The following is a 22,997-nucleotide window of genomic DNA, read 5'->3' on the forward strand; positions in this document are numbered from 1 at the left end:
GCGTCGTCCAGCCTCACTACCGCTCTCCTAGTCCATCATGAGAGGCTTTCTTAGAAATAATCAGAGACATTGTCCGTTTAAACGTCAATATCGAGAAATGTAGATGGGAAAATTTGGCAACATAAAGCTTCAATCACGCTAAAATTCTAGTGAAAAAAATCGTGAAGTTAGGCTCGCAGCGATGCGTCGTCCATCCTGACTACCGCTCTCCTAGTCCAGCATGTGAGGCTTTCTTAGAAATTATCAGAGACATTGTTCGTTTAAACGTCAATATCGAGAAGTGTAGATGGGATAATGTGGCAACATAAACTTTCAATCACACCAAAATTCTAGTGAAAGTGTATTGGAAAAGTCGTGAAATTACGTTCACAGTGATATTTGCATCCCGACAGGCGACAACTGCTCCCGCGATCTAGTACTGTAGTATACCTAATGTATTTTCAAACAACCAAGTTTATGAAGGCATTGTTGTATCCTCGTTCTTCATACCAATGTATGCAAGCGATTTTAAAATATTTGTAAAGCAGTACCTATTCAAACTAGTCAATAATTGCTCGAAGTTCAACTGATAGATATTCTGAAAAACCTCAAACCCTAAAACTATCACTTAGCACTTCGCGAATGAAAAATAATATGAAAATCAACCCGCCGTCACCGTTTTACTCAAAATGTGAATCATCATCGGGATCATGGAGCACGGATTAATTTTATCTGCTGCTACTATATCATTTTATTTGCTGATGTCCTTTCGAAGTTTTAAATTCAAGACGACTAATAAAGTTTCACGTTAAGGTAGTAAATTTGACTAATAAAGTTTCACGTTAAGGTAGTAAATTTAACAGCTTGTATGAACTGTTAGTCAAGTCGCAGAGGCCAATACTACTTTCAAGCACTTATGGCAAGGCCGTTTCGTGACCTACCTTATCATCACATCGAAAAAAATTATACTGTGGAATGAAAATAATAGATTGCTTGCTATCGTCAAGCATTCGTGTTCTTCAATTCACTGAAATATGACTTAATCGCGTGTCTGAGAAACCATTTATATATTCGAAATGAGGACAGGGTTCTTCTTAAACAATCCTAAGGCTAAGGTATTGATACCTTAATGATTAACAAAGTTAATGTGATCTTGTTGCTACCCCTAGGCCCTACCAAGGTCAAAAAATTTTGTTCTCTACCGGTAGTCCTCAGTCCTCACCATCTCTCACTCTCTCTAACTTTAACTCTAATCTAAATGGAAGAATTTGTGTATTATTTGTTCATTGATTTGGCAAATATAAATGAGAAATAATAACACAGTAACCGCAGTAGTCATCACAGTAACCGCAAACGCAAAACCATAGCCTCAAAATATGACACGTGATAATTACAAATCACCAATTCCCTGCTGATCTACGAGCTACCTTGAACCAATTCATCCAAAGTTATTGAGGTCGCAAGTCGAGACAAATGAGGTTAGAGGGAAAATAACACTAAAATTATTGAGGAGAATCGTAAATAAGGATTTTTAATTATTCGAATATTTATTATTTGATTAGGTATTTATATTATTATAAAACATGGAAATTTATAGGAAGACATTTCCAGATCCAGTTAAAAAATAGTTGTAACGAAATCTTTCGATTTGACTGAGCCTCATTATGATCTAGCGATACTTCAAAAAAAAAATTTTTTGTTGGCAGCATCATTTAGGTATTACAGTATTATCAATTCTTATAATAATATCCCTCTGTTCAGTACAGGCGTAAGTGCGCAACATAAACTAACTTGCCGGTCGCTAGACGTCGACGAAATACCATTTTATTCGTACCTATTTGTGCTCTGCTGAGTCCTCGGACAGTCGGAAAGACTCAGAAAAGCAATAAATGCGATTGAATTTATCAAATATTGAAGCGAAAATTTCATCAACGGAAGTATAGTACGTGTTTAAAGGTTCACTGACAATATATATATAGAATCAGATAGTACAAGTTAAGCACAGCAGCAAGAAGATCGTTAGCTCAAAACAAACAATTTCGTAATTATTTTTTTATACTGTACATGTGTACAATCCAGAGCTGGAAGCTCATGGCGATGGGATGCTATATCGCTTCAGTTTTGTACAATGAATAAATGAGGCGCTAATGAAAAAATAAACTTCGATAATTTGAATGTACAATGCTCAACGTACTCTTATATCAGGTCTTTCTAACTGTTGAGCCTTATGATAAGCCGATCTCGCTCGAAACATCTGTCAAGCTGAAAGGTTTTACAGAGTCGCACACACCACACTCGACTAGCGCTGTGAAATGACTGACCGCGCGATGCAACTGAACAATGTGAACATGCAAGTGCGATTTGCCAACTAAACCTGCAAGGCTGCAGCTCGCCGCACATAGAAAATAAGGAACGCTGTCAAGGAACACTAACGAGAAAGAAAAGACGTCAGTACTTCGATCTCAGCTGCCACTGACGTGAGCAACAGATGTTCGAAACGTTAAGACCATCAAACCTTTTCTAGAGATTGTCATATCTCATATGACATGTAATGACCAATACATCAGCTTTAAAGCCATTATGACTAACATTTGTTCTGCTCGTTCAAGTCTTAAACGTTCTTTTTTATTAGTAGACAGAATTATTAACAATTGTGCTATTATAAAACCATCGAAAAATAAGTATAAACTGATTTAAAACTTTTTAAGTACCGTATTTAACTTTTTTTCAAACCTTGGATATTTTGTCGAAAATCAAAAACAACTTTGCTTAATAATTCAGAATTATATAATAGTTTTTTTGACAGCAGCAAATTAAAAACACTCAGTTGTGCACGTTAATATACATACGAAATTATTACATCTCGTAAGAATGAGACAATGTTTCTGGACAATAGTCTGCTCCTGATTGAAAGGCTAAACACTTCCTTCAAAGCATTAAAATAAACGTTGTTAATATCGGACGCGAAGAGCTCGAGAATGCAATACCTAATGTTTAAACCTCTAAAAACACTTTTCTGGCCGAGAAATATGCCAACACGACGGTTGTAGAATGTAGATACGCGCTCGAATAAAACACGACAGAGCAGGACATCAAACACGACAGAGCAGGACATCAAACACGCACAGAATTTAAACATAAAAACAATGACACTTTGCAATGCATAACAATTTAGATTTCTCTATTTGATTTCTCTAATCTCAATCTAGTTAGGCAAAATTCCCAGTTTTCTTCTATCATGCATTCAGTGTAGGTGCGACTCAACCACACTGATGACCGCCGATCTGAATGACTTTCGCTAGTGGCTTTCACTAGTACTTGAGTGATAATTACTCACATAAAAGTGGCGTGAACACACGCTTTTCCAACAATTATTTCAATAAACTTAGTCATTGATTCGAAATTTATCGTCGTAGAAGCATATGCATTTTTCACCACAGAAATGAGTCTATTGTTTGCATTGTAAATCATAGTATTGTTCTTGCTGCTGCTTAGTTAAGTGACCTATAAGAAACGCTCGTGTCATCAGTTCTGGTGATGAAGTGTTCGTTCAATTCATCAGAAAAACAACTGCGCCAATATTGTGGATGTTATTAGAGATACTGCAACCATCGAACTGGCGCAAGGGATGTGAGCCGATCACTAACGAACAGGTGGCGGAGCCTCTGACATACAACTTTTACAGAAGAAGATTGAGCTCGTGAAGATTTGGCGGGAAGACACTCGGAAGATCTTCGAGCAGAGCCGGGCAGCGCTACTTTGAAATGCAGCGGCCGCTACCGCTACCTGCTCTAAATGTAGCGGGCGCTACCGCAACCGCTACAATTGCTTATATGTAGCGCCCCTACCGCTACTGAAAATGTAGCGGCCGCTACATGTAGCGCGCTACTGCCCACCTCTGGTAAAACTAACATGTTGACACTAGTAACAGGTTTGAGTTTGACAACATTATACTTAAATCTTTCGTACAGTTTTATTCTGTAATTTATATTATGTATGTATGGTGCTGTTTTTTTTAAATAATATTTAATACTATTAAGTAAAATCTAAAGGCTTTATCTATAAATGTAGCGGTAGCGCTGTAGCGGCAAAACCCCGTATCGCTACTTAAATATGTAGCGGGCGCTACCGCTACAATTGCTTAAATGTAGCGCCGCTACCGCTACCGCTACTGATAATGTAGCGGCCGCTAGTAGCGGCCGCTACATGTTGCGCGCTTCTGCCCACCTCTGTATTCAAGTTACTACGCAAATGTGCCTGCGATCGAACACTCTGAAGTAGAAGTTACTGCGCACAAGGGACATTGTATAGATACCAAAGGCCATGCCAAAGGCTGCGTGTCATTCGAGCGGACTGTGTTTGAGAGGAGTCCGTTACGCAGTGAATAAAGAAAAATAAAAGATCATGCAGAATTCCTCCTCGTTCACTGAAGTATCATTAGCACTCTAAGCTCCTTCATCGCAAACAAAAAAATTTTCACCGCACTATTATTGGAGGTCATGTTTGTACGGCTTTGGTGTGAACGGTCACAATAAAAGAACTGACTCCAATTTCTAATTTTAGGTCACAATAATTAAAGCGGGATAAAGCGTTCACTTCGTGATGGAAGTTAAAGTAATCACACTTTTGTTTCTTATGTGGCATCTTTTAATTTTAGCCATGGTAAAGTAGACAAATTTTTATAATTGATTCCAACGTATGGATTCCTGCCCATAAACCTATTGAATTCTGGATTAATGAGAACTGAAGAGCGTTCAATCACTTGGCATGTAGAGCTGCGTCTAAACGGCTTGCTTCTTTTGCCTCTTCGTGTTTCTGCAAGAAAAGCTCCTTAGAATGGGTAAGGTTGTGCATACAATACTACATAGCTGCTAACTCAGCGTGAATTGAAGTCTCTCTATCTTGCAATGCAGTCACTATGAATCTGTACGCTCCGTCTACAAAAGTTTCACATGGACTGACCACACAAGGCCGAGGACACTTTTCAAAAGTAACTCAACTATAAAAACATTATGAAGAAAACTTTAGTTTTTACGCAAATTATTTTGTATGTTGACACTATTTTGACGCAAAAAAGTGACATTGCTATAATCAGAAAATTATTGTTGACCTATGGCGGCATTATCAACACTTAAAAGTCAATAATGACATAGGATACAGTAAAATGATATACTATCAAGTCTGCCCCGCAGCCTGACAAACCCAGTTAACCATGTTCGTCCTAGCGATTAATGTTCGTCTCTCAATTAACAAAACAATGTAACAGTATAATGAGATTTCTTGAATTATTCATAAAATAAAAATAGAGACGAATTATAGGGTTAGATTCTAAATTTATTGTAAATAATAATAAGTAAAAGAGCATCATCTGTGATTGGTCAAAAATTATTTAAGGAAATGCAATCGGTCTTCCGTCATACCTGCTAGGCATATACAGTATATAACACTAACCTCTACTAAACTTAGCCCTGCCAAACCAACGTATTTAGCCATTTAATCTGCGCCTGTGTTCTGCACAAATTATACGAAGATTATGGGTAACTGAAGATGAATTATTGAGGGCTTCGGAAATTGTTTTCACCCTAATTGTTTGTAGTCGAGAAAAAATTACGCAGGACAAATACGTAGAAATTTCATCAAAAACCACGCTGTGATGGGCAGGTAGAATTTATTCGAAACATGGTAAAAAACTTCTTACGGTAAGTAGTAGTAGTAGCAGTTCAATGAATGATGTAGGCATCATAATATAAACATCATATACTTAGCATGGTTAGAGGTAAAAATATGTGAAAAATATCTTCTGATTCTTTCTGTTACTGCTACGTATCTAATTTCCATCTGGTGCATAATACACTTAATGAAACTAAGTGTTTCAGTTTCTTTGAGAACACGTGGAAAACGTTTCCTTGAGAACGTCAATGAGACTCGACCTTTTCACTCTTTCCTCTCTAGGTCTGGATGGTCTCCGAATTAGATTTTAATCAGACCAAGGTCGCAAAGGAAAATCTAAATTTGTATGGTCAATGAATGCAGAATAACTATAGAAAACCGCTTGAATTTTTAGCCTGTTTCCCATTCACTCTCCCGACGATTTTTTTATGTGTTCAACTGTCGTAAGAATGCAACTAGAAAGAATTTACGAATATCGAAATGCACGAATCAACGTGTCTTAAATTCTGCTATTTACTTGCAATCAGGCTATGCCCTCGACATTTTCCTTTCAAATTAAATCTCTCGCTGCTTAAAACTTCCTGTGTATTCGCTACAGTTTTGTATAGAAATGGAATCTGGATAAAATTCTATTGCTTGGACCTTGACCTCTATGTATAAAACATCATAAATATAATATCCACTGGAAGGTCTTGATGAAAATTGTAAACAATCACAGTAGATCAATTGCAGAATTGAGTCGTTCTGAAACGCCAATTGGTTTTAAGTTTAAAGTTTAAACAGTTGAATCGTGAACTATATTCTTGGTACAGTATATGTACCTTAATTACGGTTGAGTATTCATCCATCGAAATTATCCGAAATTTGTGGCAGGCATTTAAATTTTAAAATACGCTGTGAGTTGCATCGAAGTAGAAGTCGAGCTGTACATAAACTCGAAGAGTTTCATCTAAAGAATTCAAGCATTGAGGTAGGCTCTCATCGCTTGCTCGCTGTAAAATAAGTAGAAATATTTGGATTCAAGGCACAAGAATCTTAGATGGTCCGATTCATCAGAATCTAAATCCCCCGTAAACAAAGGTGTAGCGCTAGCAAAGTTCTCTCAGGCTTCTGAACTTACGCTTGCGAGTGAACTTTCTGGACAAAACTGCACTGAGCAAGAATTCCCACTCGGCCCTTCCTTAAGTACTTAATTTCCCAACTAAATAGGTCTCCTTGAAACACCTTTCGTACACAAGCATTGCAGAGTGCGGAGAGTCCATTGAGCCGCCAAAAGAATGACTCGCCAGTTCATAAATGCTGTTTTTTTTAATAAAGAAACATAAATCGTTCTTGAATCAAGATAATTGCCAGGAAACCATTCGCTCTTTTACGCAAATCACTCACATTAATATCTTTTCATTGCTCACGGTCAGCAGGTGTGGTGAATGGTTAAAAACTGCGTAATATTTTGTGCTGGATTTAATGGCGTTGGCCCTGTCGGTCGAGATATAAAAGATCCCACGAACACGAGCACTCGATCTTTTGATTCTTTCGTGTGTTGGAAGGCTGGACAAATGATAGTTCCAGCCTTTGATTAAAAAGTGAAAAGGCTTTGTTTCGAGAGAGAGGTGTTGCGCTACGAACTGCTGTTTCCTTGGGACTTTAGTATCTCTTAAGGCTTCAAGATGGAGGGAGATATTGCTTGGTGCATCCTGTAGAATTTGCAGAAATAACGTGTTGTCAGCTTGTATCATTATTGAAGCTTGCGATAAAGTGAATCGTGCTGTATAATGCGACAGGGTGTGATATTCGACGCAGCTTAGATCAAGGCTCTGCGTGAATTACGTGAGAGCTTTTGTGTGTAGGGAATTAAAAAAAATGGTAGAATTTTTTTGCTGAAAAAATTTGTAGGTGAAAGTTTGCATGTTCTTGGCAGAGTTTGCTTGAAATGTAAAGCTAATTCTAACATTTCTCTCGAGTTCAATTTTTAAAATTTGACATTCCGCCTAAAAATTGCTCCACGGGATTAATTGATTCATGCCTTGCCTCTAACTTCACACAAGTGTGCAAAATTTCAGATCAATTAGACAGGTAAAAGTTTATCAATTATCAGTTATAAGATTTGTAGCTGACAAAATTATTTTTTCTATTTTTTAAATATTAAAAAAAAAATTTTTTAATTTTTAAAATCATTTATTTTGACATTTGATTCATGCATTGTCTCCAATTTTACACAAGTGTGCAAAATTTTAGATCGATTAGAGAGGTAGAAGTGTGTTAAATATCGATTATAAGATTTGTAGCAGACAAACAAACAAACAAACCACAAGAAGTGAAGTTAAAGAGAAGTGTTGCAAAAATAGAAGTTAATTCTAAAAATCATCAATAAAGCTCCTAAAACTATTTTTTGAAAACGTTCTTTCAAATAAATACGACGTCGCGATGTAAATTTAGCATCGATTGTGACAGTGCAAAGACTCGTATAAGAAGCCAGTTACTGTTGCAGATTAGAGTTCGTTATTGGGCACTTTTGCAGTTAAGCAGGCTCCGAAAAAAAGCTTCTATGCATATATTTTTCCTTTTCAATAATTTTAATTTTTTGCTTAACCTTCTCCAATCTCCATTTTATGTAACAATTTGCATTTTATTTACAAAGCCTCAGGTGCTAAATTTATTTTGTTTGTAAGGGGGATCGCGTCATGAGACAGCTGCAGCGAAAAAAAATTCTATAACTGCTAATGCAGTTACAGAATTAATGCATAATTGCCCCCTTGCATATTAAGATCGTAATTAGTAAGAAGACCAGGCGCTCTATGATCGCCAAATATTTTCAAGCTTAATTGAAATTTTTTTGCTACGTACAGTGAACCAAAACTTCAGTCTGATTGCTGCTTTTAATTTATGCGCTTAAACTTCGAACAGTTGAACAATTCAAAGGATGAGCACGTGAAGAAACGGATCTAAATAACTGAACGAGCGCGAAATAATTTAATTAAAATAAATGTTCAGATCAATGTAGGTGCTCTTGTCCACCATTGGTTTGTGAGGCCGTATGCTTGTAACGAACATCGCTCTCATGTCTGCGGTTGACAGCGTTATTAATTCAAGAGAGAAAGCCTTGAATTGCATGGCTATAAAACTGAATATATATTGTTCAGTTCTTGTGGCGTGCCCATCTGAGCTATTTATTTAGGTCAAGTTTTTGTGTATGTTGTCTTCAATGTAGAGCAATGAGGCACCTAAATTAATAATAATTTAATTGGATGAAACAAAATTGCAGGATATCGTTACTAGAGAGAAATGGTTATGATCTATTTGCTGGACTTGACTTTCATATGTGATGACGATCTACGAAGGCTGGAAGATAACGTTAGTGCATTTTGCTAGACATGGAAGAGTACTAATGAGTGTGCAAGCAACAAAATATGATAGTGCCTCCTAATTCATTATTATTTTTTTATAGAACTCCTCCCAAAATAACACTTATTTATTGTCCATATTATCTAGACTTATTTATATGCACTTTTTGTTAAGAAAAAACTGTAAAATGGTTCAATCTTTTAAAACTGTTCGTTGTCTGTGTTTTTGTAGCTATCATTCCCGTTCATAATAGAATCAATATTAAATACAATTAAGGAGCCTTTGTGTTGAAATCTCCACATCCCTCCTCTCGGAACTCCAGCTCTGGAACTCCAGATCACCAGCAACATGCCGGGACCCATGGCACTGCTCCATGGCGGACGTATTTTGTCAGGCACCTTGCGTTTCCATTTACTCTCTCTGCTCGCAGTTGTCGTACTGACCGCGCTGCCGACCACAGCGACGAACGATGCTTCCTCGTATGAGAGCGCCTACCTCACGCCCGGTATCCAGGTGAGACAAGCTACTGAGAGCTAGCAGTCTAGCACCAATTAATTATTATTGGTGATGTCACTGCAGCATTTTGTCTGTGATGAATACATGAACCATTTATCTCTTTCGTAATTATTGATTGATAAAAAATATAACTCAGTACTCACTGCAGTGAGTGACAGAGAGCGCATTTTCTCGTCGACGAAAACGTGAAGTCACGGACAGACGGACGAACATGAATGGCCTCATCTACCAGCCCAGGTGAGGACAGTTATAATGTGGCCTCATCTACCAGCCCAGGTGAGGACAGTTATAATGTGGCCTCATCTACCAGCCCAGGTGAGGACAGTGTATAAATGTAATAAGCGCCCGTAATTTGCCAACCTGGTTCTTATGATCCGACCTTCTTGAACGACAAACTTATTCTACGTTGTAACGTACCTTTTGAATAAATTCACTCTGAATCTGTCCACTGCCCAGTGAGCACCTGGTATCATTTCCTTCCTAATTCATGAGGTCGCAGTCGCCCCAGCACGCTTAAACTAGCATTCCATTAGACAGTTATAATGCACTCAGGAAAATGAATAGGTTATATTGTCCGAATATTGACACACTTTTCTACCCGTTGCACTTGCAGAGAGCGGACGTGACACTTAATATTATAAACGGTCCTTTTGCCTGGCCAAACTGGGTTAATATGACACACACAAGCGCATAAAGTGCATCACTATTTGACAAAGTTTTCCCTTTTTTTTGCCAGAGTATATTTGTTTATTTGTCTCAATCCCTGAAACTCTTTTTAGCGCATTTTCTCATTTATGGAAAAAAGGCGCTATTGTGCTCGCCATGTCCGTCTGTCCGTCCGTCCGTGACTTCACGTTTTCGTCGACGTGAAAATATGCTCTCTGTCACTCACTGCAGTGAGTACTGAGTTATATTTTTTATAGATACTGTTCTTTGTTCTATAAGGTTTTTGCTGCTCTTTTCCATGCAGCTTTTTTACCTTACTGATTTTTCTTTCTTCTTTTCTTTTTTGTTTTTCTCTATGTTGCTCTAATGCGTGCCGCTCTTCTCCCGGACTCCATACTCCATTCTGCTCCTCTCCCTGCTGCTCTTCTCATGCCGCTTTTTTCAACTTGATACTTTGTCCGTCGAGGAGAAAAAACGAATTTTAACTCTCATTTAAATTAAATCACTCAAATTTATTATTGGCTTTATTAATGAATTTTTTGAAAGGTGCTATATTTTATCCAACAAACGTGTCTCTTGCCGTACCAACATTACAAATTTCTTAGAGTGCACTAAAAATACGCGCAGGAACATACAATTATAGTTAAACCTGCGTATGACGTTCACAAGTGTACTTTACGGACGCATTCGTTCAAAATATTAGAATAAAATATTTAAATCTGGAGAAAAAATTATTGTTGATTGATAATATATATAATTTCAAGATAAACCTAGCCAATTAAGCTCTAACATAATTTTTTCAGTATCATGCTTCTCAGAAACAGAATTGATTTCGTTTCCACGTTACAGATCTTTTTGAAAAAATATCTTGCCAATCTATAATTGCTCCTATTGCCCGAATTTAGAAACGAATAATGTTCAATAATATTTTTTACATAGAAAGCCAGTGATATGGAATGCTTTTCTTAATTATCAATTTACCGGTAACACAATCGGTAAAAAAACGACAAGCTTCCCAGCAGTTGTAATGTAACTTTATTTACCCCACATTTAATCTGTGTTTCAATTATTGATATTCATCAGCATCTTTTCTTGCAATATGCGTGGACCCTAACAGAGACACAGACGTGCGGCCGGGCGCCCGGGACCCTGAGGACATACACGAAATTTTGACCCTCAGGAAAGCAAGCCATCCTTCAGAACCTACCGACTTCAACGGCATGATCCCGCCTAAGGCCCAGGTACGACATGCTTAATTTTACTTAATACTTAACTAATATTTAATTAATTAATATTAATACCTAATTAATACTTACTTTTCTATGGGGTTTTTTAGTTTGGCGCGTGAATCAATTGATGCTGTTATCACATGTGAAAATTGGAGAAATAACAAAATTGGTTGTCGTGGCGTGAGAAGAAATTTTAGCGACAGTGCTCTCTTGCCAAGTATCTTCTTCTCGGCAAAAAATTGAGAATAAAATATTGTGTTAAATTTTAATGTGATTGTGTTAAATTTTATAGATTGTATGAGTTAAAATTCGCAGAAAAAATATTGCAAGCCACCATGACATTTTTTTAAAGAAATCTAACTTATCGCAAAGGGAGCATCAAGTAAAAACTAGCAAAAACCAAATTTTTTTTCTTAAAAACTTCCTATTGAGGTTATTGCCACCGTAGAAATTTTAATATATCATAGGGAAACAATTACTCTACACGAATAATATTGTTTCTTTTCTTCAGCGTACCACATACCTGCTGCGACGACCACACAAGTACAGCCGGAGTATCGTGCCTTCAATTGTCCATCCGGAGACCAGTAACCATATCATCTCCAGTCCTCCTAAACTCCCGCCGCCTTACTCTTTCCAAGGGAAACACTTTCATCAAACTTCTCACGACTTCAGCGCTTACGGATCCATCGCAAACCATTACCATGGTCCGCACTTGGGGGGAGTTTATCATCCTCCGAATTTATCACCACTGCTTCATTTAGGGGGACCTTTGGCAAATGTTCATTCATACGCGCAACATTCGATAATATTTTTGTGAAATTGTTTATTTTCCTTTATAAAAGAACAACAGATGATTTTGATGAGCGTTGGGCGGCAACACTTCTAGGTTACTAAATAGTATTTTCGTCTGCTATTTTATATAACTCGAAATTATCATGAGGTTAGAAGAGGCGATGTGTTATTTTAGTCTATGAACTTTGTGTTTTGCTATAGAAATTTTTGGTATGCTGGTAATTACTGTTCATTTGTACTGAAAGTGCGCAATGTATTCAAGTTGTTTTCAACGCTGCTAGCGAAAAGTTCACTTATGTTGATAGCCACGCCTACAAATTTAAGTTGATGCATACAATACAAAAAATTCCTGATAGGGAAATAATTATTTACGCAACTAGAATTCGACGATTGTGAACGTATTATTGTTTGTACTACTGTTAGCTCAGCAAATCAAAGAATTTTTTTCGAGTTTAAAAATATCTTAATTTGTGAGGTGACGTATTCACTTGGTTACAGTAGTTGGACTTAACTGTGACTTGTTCAAACATAACATGAGTTTGTCAGGAACTAGTTCGTTTAGTTGAAAAATTGAATAACAGAAAAACGTTCTGTCACAAATTTAAGTGCTTACAAAAAACTTTTTATTCGAGGAACTTATTTTATTCAAGATATTGTATTGTGCCAAAAAATCAAATAATTTAATAATAAAACAGTAAGCCATTTTTAACAGCGTTTTCAGATGTAAATGAAGTAATCTGCCATAAGTTTGTTCGAAATGAGGCGCCAAAATTTTGCATTTAATGCTATATGTAGGAACCTATTTTTTAACGCGTTAAATTTTTTTCAGGATGTCTGCAGACTATAAAAAACTCTTCTGCAGGTTATTTTAAAATATTTTGAGCTATTTTGCATTTTGAGAAATAGATAACATATCAACAAATTCAATTCAATCAAGTTTGAATCCATTGAAATCATCTATTTGTTTTAATATAAAAATACAATTAAAATTTCGACTATCTAAGATATTTGTGAGCATTGGTCAAGACGGTTTAGACCCTATTTGAATAATATTGTAAGTTATGCGAGCACTAAATTGCGAACTAAAGTCAAGGCTTTCCTGATGACCGAAACATGAGCCAATACACTCGTATATAAAAAATTTTCCAGAATTATGCTTTACCTACTTCTTTTCTAGTAAATGTGACATACATGAAAAACTGATGCTGATAATTGAATAAATTGAAGCTGCGCTAATATCTGCTGAAGATATACAAGTTAATCTTGAAAATTGCGCTGTTTTGTGACTACATGCAAAGTAAGCCCCAGTGCAGTGATTAGAATGGGAGCGCAGCCGTACACCACCAATTTTGTGCACCAGTAAGCCCTGAATCGAACGCCTTGGATTTCTCCGGACATCCATCAATCAGCCGTGAACCACCTCCGGCCTTGCATAAAACCTGCCGTGCACCACCAGGCCGTCGGTCGAATATGACATCCGGGCAACGTTAAATTACGTAATTTTACGTTCACCGCATCAGAGGTTAGCTTTCAGAGAGCATAGTTGTGTTCCAAAATTTATCGTCCTTCGACGGGTGGCCGTTCGACCGAGGGCTGGTTCCACGCACGGCTTAGATATAATTGTCCAGAAGTGTTGAAGGCTACGTTCCGGAAGGCAGGAATCATGATGGTCCATTACATCTAGGGCAGTGGTGGTCTTCGGCAGGCGACCCATTAGAATTCCGATGCGAACGACAATCTACTAAGACTTGTAATATTTCGTTATTATTCCATTCACAAAATATGAGGGTTCCTTTCATGAATAAAATTTCTTTGTACCTACTGATTCCATGAGGGTGAATATAGTATAGTATAGTATAGTATCTTCGGCATTGGAGAATAGGCCTGGATAGGCATGTCGCCGATTCTTGCACTTTTCTTGACTAGACTAGCCTTTTGATCAAATCTTATCAACGGACGGCAGATTTAAAATCGCTTCTAGATTTACGTCGTTCCGTAGGATACGAGGCATTTTAAAACTAAACCATTGCTCCTGCATGGCCTTGTCTAGTCTGTTTTTGAACGCGTTCATACTCGGAGCGTCAACAATATCTTCAGGGAGGCTGTTCCACACGTCGGTGACTCGAAGCGAGAAGAAATATTGTCGCGTGGATAAGTTGCACCGCAGTTTTTTTAGTTTGTAGCTGTGGCCCAGATTCGGAATGAAATTAGTAAGAAATAAGACAAGTTCTAAGCAAAAAATGAAATAGAAACAAATAAATTTGAGGATGGAGTATAAATAAAGTTTGAATCTTCTGCCAATTGTTCGCTTCATCACTTGAATCGTTACTCGTTACTAAAACTCCTGTAAGATTTGACATGGCTTACACTCCAATGTGCTTGGATGGTGGGCCTTGGGTGTTCTGCACCTATCAGTTCAGATAATTATTCGAGGAGGCAACCTCCGCAGAAATGTTCAAGATAATATGAGCAACAATCACCTCTTTAGCACAAACAAATCGCAGGGTTTACTTGTAGTGCATGAGCTCCAGCCTGGTTCGAACTCTGATCGATCAAAAACCTTAAGCCCATCTAGTAGAAGAGTAAATTTTGCCGAGTCCAGTAACAACATGGTTGAACTAGTATATAGTTTAACCATGAGTAACATGTGAATGTGCACAAAAAGATTTAAAATGTTTTTACACAAGTTCGGATTCTGTTTGAACAAAAAAAATGAGCGGTTAACTGTGATCGAAAACGAGTGCACAGACATTATTTGTATTACAGAAACACTCCTTAAAAATCACGGGGGGAAAATTGTACCTGTTGAATTTCAGTTGCCAGGTTTTGATTGTTTTCATAACTTAAATGAAGGGCAGTGCAGTAGAGGTGTAGCTTTGTGGGTTAGAACCTCTAATGGGGCCCAGCAAATCAAGTTATCTGCAGAGCATCAATCAGCTAGAGAATCAGTGTGGTGCAAACAGTCTTTTACGGAGCATGGCTTTCCGTAGGTCACACACGTTGATCGTTGGTGATTTTAATCATCCAGAGCTAGACTGGACAGATGGATCCTCTCCAAGGGATGAGAATCACCCAGCATCCTTGTTCAGGGAGTCTGTGAGAGACTCCTTCCTAGTCCAGCACGTTACTAAGCCAACCCATTAAAGAAGTAAACAGACTCCCAATATTCTAGACCTCATGAATCAATGTTAGATGAGCTTCGTCACGAGGCTCCATTGGGCAAAAGCCATCACCAATCATTGTTTTTCAGTCTAAAGTGCTGTAACTGAGAAGACGCCTCGAAAGCGTGAGCGTTTGAATTTTGCGAACGACTATGATAAATTCCGTGAAGCAGTGAATGCAGTGAATATTTCGAACTGTATTAAGGTCATGAATGTGGCTGAGTCATGGTCATTTCTCAAGGACACGGTTATGTCTGCAGTTGCTGCGTGTGTACCCAAAATTAAGCTTGGTGGAGCCAAACAAACTCAGTGGATGAACAGTACAGTTCTAGCTCTGTCTCTTATACACATCTAGATGTGTATAAGAGACAGGGGTACGGTACCCAAGCATGTGGGCATCATTGGCTGCATGGTCGGCGGCCTCGTTGCCCTCAATACCACGGTGGCCTGGGACAAACTGGATGCGCACCTCATGGGAGGGCATTAGTGACATGATTTTATTTTGTATTTCAAATATTAAGCTTAGGTAGGAAGTAGGTTGTCTTTCTCTTATCATGCAAATTGAGGATTGTGAATCTGTGAATATTACAACATTTTCTGATTGGAGGAGGTTGGTTTGTGACCAACTCAAACCTTCTCTTATTGCAAATAGTTCGGATTCAATTACCTGAACATCTGGACGAAGCTTCCAGTTTAATAGGACCCCTCTGGAGGGAATTACTACTGCAGCTGAGGTTGAATGGCTAGGAGTGCTCACATGAGATCCATCTGTAAATATTGCTGTGTGACTAGAATATTTGAAGTTAACAAGGTCTTGAAAAATTTGAGCAGCAGCTTCTGAAGATGTATCTGATACAGTTGATGAAGAAAAGTCAACTGAGAATAGAATTTCAGAGTTGAACCAGGGAGGAAGTGGGGAGACAAGGGAAGAGGTGAGCAGACGAGGAACTGGGATTTGTAATGAAGAAAAGATAGCCCTGGTGCGAGGGACAAAGCTGGCTAGTGATGATGTCCTCTGTGGCATGATAGGAGGTGCATTTGCAAAGAACAGATCTGACACAACAGGGCACTGGGGCAACTGTATGAGGCGGAGGTAGTACTTGCACATTAGTACCTGTCTCTTATACACATCTAGATGTGTATAAGAGACAGCTCATGGCTTATACAAGGTCCCAGAAGGATTACTAGAATTTGAAACAAGAACCAACACCAGGGGCCACGGCTATAAACTAAAAAAACTGCGTTGTAACACATCCATGCGACAACATTTCTTCACGCTTCGAGTCACCGACATGTAGAACAGTCTCCCTGATATCATCGTTGACGCTCCGACTATGAACGCCTTCAAGAACAGACTAGACGAAGCTATATAGGAGCATATGTTTAGTCTTAAAATGCCTAGCAAATTACAGACTAGGCAATAAGTCTAGCAGCTATCTCAATAAATCGTCAGTTATAACTTAACATAACATATTGATCTCAGCGAGGAAGTGTAGGCCTGATGTGGCCCGTCGCCGATTCTTTTCCTTTTCGTGCCTTGTTCACAAAAGATCTAAAATCATGTCATTTGACCGGATCAAAATCATGTCATGGAAAGATCGGGTACCAAAGACCGGATCCTTTGCGAATCAAGTAAAGATTGGGGTTCAAAGGCCGGATCCTTTGTGAATCAAGTCACGAAAAATTCAAGAATCGGCGACAGGCCATGGGCCTATTTCTTCAGTGCCGACACTTCTATTCTATTCTAAGTGGTGATCGCTTGGCTACTTCCTTTCCTTCCTGGAAAGAGAAAAAAATTCATGGTTGAACTAGTATAAGGTTGACCCATCAGAAGCCCATTTTTGCGGATTTAGTTCGTTGTTCGCCTGTGACGTCCTTGACCTCAGTGACGTCACGGGCATTAACCAATCACCGAAATGCGATCAAACCAGTCAACCAATCCGTCATGGGAATGACGGTATTGTTTACGTTTCTCGATCTACGTGACGTAACAAGAAAGCTGAACTGAAAGACGGAGCTTCTCGTGGGTCAACCTTATATAGTCTTATAATGTTGACAGTGTCCAAGTCAGGATCCAAATTAATCCAAGTTCCAATTGTTTACGTTTCTCGATCTCAGTGACCTAACATGAAATCTGAACTGAAAGACGGAGCTTCTCGTGGGTCAACCTTATATAGTCTTATAATGTTGACAGTGTCCAAGTCAGGATCCAAATTAATCCAAGTTCCAACTTTTATAAACAAATCACCTTCGATTGCGAATGACCGCCACTTTCGGTGGGCTGGAAATCTTGGCTCCTACGTCCTAGTCTTCTACGTTTATTTCAGTTCAATTTCAATCGCTCATGTTATACTTCAGCCGTTTCGTTGCATTGAATTTCTAAAATATAAAGGAAAATTCACCTCGTCGTAAGACGTAAGGAAAAAAGTGTACTGTTTGTGTTACATGTCATGTCCTTCTTTATTAGTTACTTGAAAAGGCTGAAATTCTAGGTTTCCAGCTTTCGCGGGAGGCGGGAGTACCGCCTGTCAAGTGTCAAGCAAAGTGGATTTTCTAATTGCCTTGCCCAGTGGCCAAGGCCAGGGTATCAAAAGATTATTTGCTGTTCTCCTCCAATAAGTGAAAATTCATTTACAAAATTCACTATCTATTTTTGGAAACGATTTTGTTAGATCAGCCTAGAAGTTAACATGGCTGTGGAAAAAAATCATGTCCTTCATGGTTTTGACCCCGCCCTCACATTCTCTGATTCTGATTCGGATGACCTCTATTCTGTAGATATTAGTGGTAAGTAGCTAATGTTATTGTAGTATTAATAATCTGATAATAGGTATCCAATATTGTTATGTAATGATAATATATGAATAGGGTAAAACCGTAAACGCACCATATTCCGACATCGTGGGTAATTCTGACACTTCTCAACGTATTTCTTTTATTTTAAGCTTTTTCTTACTTCCGTGCATGCATGCATAGATGGTTGAAATAGTGACGTCATACTATTGCGTGCCACATTTCTGCAAAACACTAGGTCTGGCGGGAAAATGTCAAGATCCTCAGAGCAAAAGTCTATGACTTGGGACTCCAAGTCAACTAGTGAGAACATCCAAACATGTGTCAAAGTTGATAATTGACCTTGCTCTACCACATAGTGGCAAAGCAGAGTGTTTTTTAGACTCTCCCTCAAGTTCATTTGTGAGTCCTATAAGCAGACCAGTAAAGTATCCTGGATACCAGCATTATCATACTTAAGAAATTGGTTTAAATCTTGAGTTTTGGGAAAATTAAAAATGAACTGATTCCAAAAAAGCTCTGGTTTGCCACTATGCTCTACCAAATAGGGATAAACTGTTTGTGTAGAAAGAATATTATGGTTTGAGACTTTTAAATAAGTCTGTGAATACAGAATAGGCTACCTAGGTATATTAGGAATCCCTATTTGGTAGAGCAAGGTCAATTATCAACTTTGACACATGTTTCAATGTTCTCACTAGTTGACTTGGAGTCCCTAGTCTTGGACTTTTGCTCTGAAGATCTTAACATTTTCCCGCCAGACCTAGTTTTTTGCAGGAATGAGGCGCGCAATAGTATGACGTCACTATTTCAATTTTCAACCATCTACGCATGCGGGGAACTTTTGTCAGGAGGGTCTTTTGTGGCAGGCCCATTGCAGAATGATGGTTTTCTTGGAGATATGCAGAACAGAAATTTTTGGAGAAGCCTGACTAACTTTATTGATACTTACATTCTGAACAAAGTGTATTTTAAAGCCAATATTTTAAAAATATTTTTATTTTAATGATAATTTTAACTGAAAAATAACCTTGCAGACATATAAAACCTTGCATACATATGTAATGTTTCACTTGGGCAGAAATCAAAGCCAGTGCTGAGGCTGCTGCTTCAGCCAAATGTGCCAGCAACTCTCCTCCCTCAGCCAAACGTGCTAGTTTTTGGCTGACTCCTCCGACAGTGAAGCATAAGCATTCCAGATCATCTGATTCCGATGATGAGGACAATATCATTTGTCTTTCTGATAAAGAGTGAGATTTTGAATGTGGATTTTTCAAATTCTATTTAGAATTAGATGTGTAATTTTTATTTTGTTACATGCTTCTCTCCCAACTTCCCAAGTGGTAGCATTAATTTTTTTTTCCAAATTATTCCAAGCTCAAATGATGTTCTGGAGTACGGTAGTTAAATATCACTAACTACAGAGAATAAACTTATCACCTGACTCATGCTCAAATATATATTTATGATTCTTCTAGTTGTGCCTCAGTACTATATCAGAAGATTTGTTAGGTTAATTTTAAATACCTGTTGCAAACATTCTCTTCAATCACAGTGGAGCACACACATGATTTGATACTTGGGTGGTGCTATGAACATAACCATTTCAACTTACTTTTTCCTCAAGTGAAAATGTTCATTTGATTTTTTGCAATTTTATCAGGTGCAAAACTCCTTCAGTCCTGTCACCAAGTCTAGAATTGGACTCAATTAAAGTTTCTGGAAGAAGACTGGTCAAGATCAGCAAGAAAACACAGAAGATTTTTGAAACATTTGAGAAAATTAAATTTGACTCTGAAAAGCTGGAGTTGGAAGCACTGGTATGCTTTAAAGATTTTGCATAAATATTTTCCATACTAAAATTTTTGGATTCATCTAATCTGAACTCAAATTAATGTACATTTTTATAATAGTATCATGTCCCTTGACTAGATAATTATATTATAAAATGATTTTTTCATGAATTGCTGTAAAACTTAATTATATTAAGTTCATTCAACAACTTGAATTTAATTGGTTCAACCTTTCATATACATCATAAGTCTTTGCCTTCAATTCAGCTTTTTTCCCCTTAAAATGAATTATTTTATTTAAAACTCTGTATATTTTACGATATACATAAGAAGATGGTATCATCAGTTAATGACATGAATTTTATTATTTCATGCAGGACCAAACCCCTGAAGTGGTAGTGTCTGATGACGATGACAATGAAGAAATTTTGGTTAAAGTAAAGTGTGGGAAATCTTACACCAAATTTCCGCTCAAACAGGTAAGCTGTAGCATCTCTAAATTGATTGACATCATCTGTACCATTCTTCCAATTAAATGTAAAATATTCAATAAAGATCTGAAAAAAATGTATTGTTAGATTCCAATACACATTTATTTTTTGATTGATGTACAGTATGGAAACATAACTGTAATAGCAAGATCTGTCTGTAAAATGACCAAAATTACTTGCGCTATAGCATAATTTTCATGCATTCCATTCAACACAAATATGGTTGTAAAGAAATTTATGCCAGTAAAAATATGATGGGAAATTTGTTTCATTCTTAGATTATTTTCAGTTTATCATACAGTATAAATTCATCAAATATTCTGTGAACTTTCTTGCTTTAACAAACCTAACATCATCTTGCAGAAAGATCCTTTTGGAATAATATACCAGAAGCTTGCAGAACAACACAATGTGAGATTTGACCAAGTAGTATTGAGTCTGAATGATTCCATCATCCATGCGGATCAAACCCCTGCTGATGTAGGACTTTCCATCATTGATTTTGTAGGTAAGTTTTGCTAACAAGTAGGTTTTTATGATGAGGAAGTACTCTGACTTAGATGTTTTGGACTTGTATTTATCATGTCTTGTGCTTAGAAAAGATGAAGTGCAGCAAGAGGATCTTTCCCTAAACTATTATCTAATTCTGATTTTGAACTGCATTATTCGTGGATGATGCTTCCATGCTACTACCTTATTGTGTCTCTATAATTATGAAAAGATAACAATCTTAAATAATTCAATATTAAAATTAATCATTTTAATGGCATTCACATCTTGTGTTGAGTAAGCAATCAATCTACCCCTGACATTGCCTTTTTTGACATAGTACATTGCAAAGATGAAAAATTATGATATTTTAAATTTAACATTGGTATGAAATTAATTATTCACCTATTTATGGCCTCATGAGACAGGTATTAATATTAATCGTCTATGGATTGAATACTTCACTCGTTATTCGCCATATCTTATTCAGAGTGTGGCATCATTCGAAGCAAGAGCAAAGAGACAGCTGGCAAGAATGCTGTATCTGCGACCATTGAAGGTTTGGACGAAAACATCGACTCCATACGCCTGAAGATGCAGTGCAACGCACGACGTGGAGTACTCTATGTTACCATCAACAAGTTCAGCAAGATGTCCGAGGCTATGAAGGCTTATGCAGAAGAAAAGGGAAAGGGTATTGCTGATTTCAGGTTTATGTTTGATGGTGAGAAATTAGATCCTGATGAAACGCCTCTCACTCTCGATTTGGATGGAGGAGAATGCATTGATGTTTATGACGCATAGTAGTATAAGGTTATGTAGGAGCTTTTTGATTGAAGCTGTGATTTTGAGAGATATTGGCAGGAGAGATATTATTACACATGTCTTTGTACCTGGTAGTTAAGTAGTATAATCGTGAAAGGATTCGGTAATTTTTTTTTTGTTATGGAACTCAATGTAGGATAAACGTGGAAAGACTTGTTATATTTCAGTCGTTAATTAACTCCTCATTAAACTGACATTTTATACGAAACCTATTTTGCCGATTTGTAAATTTGACAAATTGTTAAACTTTGGCTTATGCAGCCGGAGAGAACTAAGATTGTTTGGTTTTGTGTGATTTGATGGTAATTTTTAGTGGTCGAAGTTTTGAAATTTCTAAAATCAAATTAATGGTTAAGCTATTGTTTATAGAACACGTCTTAACATTGAATTTTTAGGAACATCCTTCCGGCCATAATTTGGGTCTTTCCTGGTATTTTACAATGAAAATGTGATCTGATAATAAACTATAACTGTGAAGTTGTTTTCTGTAATGTAGATCGGTGAATAGTTGGCTCATAAGGATATGCCTAGTTCTCTTTCGTGGATCTGATCTAATCCACTTATCCACGTTTTCTTTTGTGGATATCAACTGTGAACATTTTCTATGGAGAATTATCTTTAAATTAAAGTTTAATATATGGAAGTAATTATAGATGTGTGCAGGATGCAAATGTCTCTCCGAAACTTTGGACACATGAGAAAAATTTAAACGTGGCTAGGCTGAAGTAACTTTCAGCATAGCATAGTGATGTCGGAGCTAAAGAGTAGGCCTTCTCACAGTCGTAGAACTTCTCACAGCTTGTTACCCGTCTCAAACACCGATTTGACACTTCTACGAACTCGCCTGCGCACTCGAACGTAAAACCTAACTTAACGCTCAGTTCGCCCTGAAGGAGTTATGTTTGGGCGAGCTGAGCGTTAAGTTAGGTTCTGCGTTCGAGTGCGCGGGCGAGTTCGTGAAAGTGTCAAATCGGTGTCTAAAACACACAACTCGGGGCTCTAATTTTCACTGTGCTTTAATTAACTGTCTGACCTACTTGCCGATTTTGACCAAACCAGATCCTGGCAACGGGGATTGTACCCGCACCTTCATTGCCAGTCTTCGTCATCCAAACTGTAACTACTGGGCCTCCCAGTCTCGTTAATGAATTCGATTTTATTAGCCATTTTATTTTTATTTAGAAATAGTTTTCGCACTCTTATTGCGTTACATCTTGCTAAATTAGGTAGCGTATCATGCTCGAGACA

At 37.6% G+C, this 22,997-nt stretch overlaps 1 protein-coding gene and 1 long non-coding RNA gene across 2 annotated transcripts; both read left to right on the forward strand.

The window, feature by feature from the left end:
* The first annotated feature begins 9,722 nt into the window (after nt 1-9,722).
* On the forward strand, nt 9,723-12,829 carry LOC108665962. The gene is made up of 3 exons (XR_001930471.1): nt 9,723-9,744; nt 11,291-11,414; nt 11,914-12,829. It is a non-coding gene; the product is annotated as an uncharacterized LOC108665962 (long non-coding RNA).
* Nucleotides 12,830-17,616: 4,787 nt separating this feature from the next.
* On the forward strand, nt 17,617-22,226 carry LOC108665960 (uncharacterized protein CG4449). The gene is made up of 6 exons (XM_018152770.2): nt 17,617-18,145; nt 19,233-19,401; nt 19,815-19,971; nt 20,322-20,423; nt 20,799-20,943; nt 21,415-22,226. The coding sequence occupies exons 1-6, from the start codon at nt 18,049-18,051 to the stop codon at nt 21,726-21,728; spliced, it is 984 nt and encodes a 327-aa protein (XP_018008259.1). The 5' UTR covers nt 17,617-18,048; the 3' UTR covers nt 21,729-22,226.
* Nucleotides 22,227-22,997: the final 771 nt, after the last annotated feature.

The sequence above is a fragment of the Hyalella azteca genome, unplaced genomic scaffold (assembly GCF_000764305.2).
Source record: "Hyalella azteca isolate HAZT.00-mixed unplaced genomic scaffold, Hazt_2.0.2 contig9259, whole genome shotgun sequence".
In the NCBI taxonomy this organism is placed as follows: Eukaryota; Metazoa; Arthropoda; class Malacostraca; order Amphipoda; family Hyalellidae; genus Hyalella; species Hyalella azteca.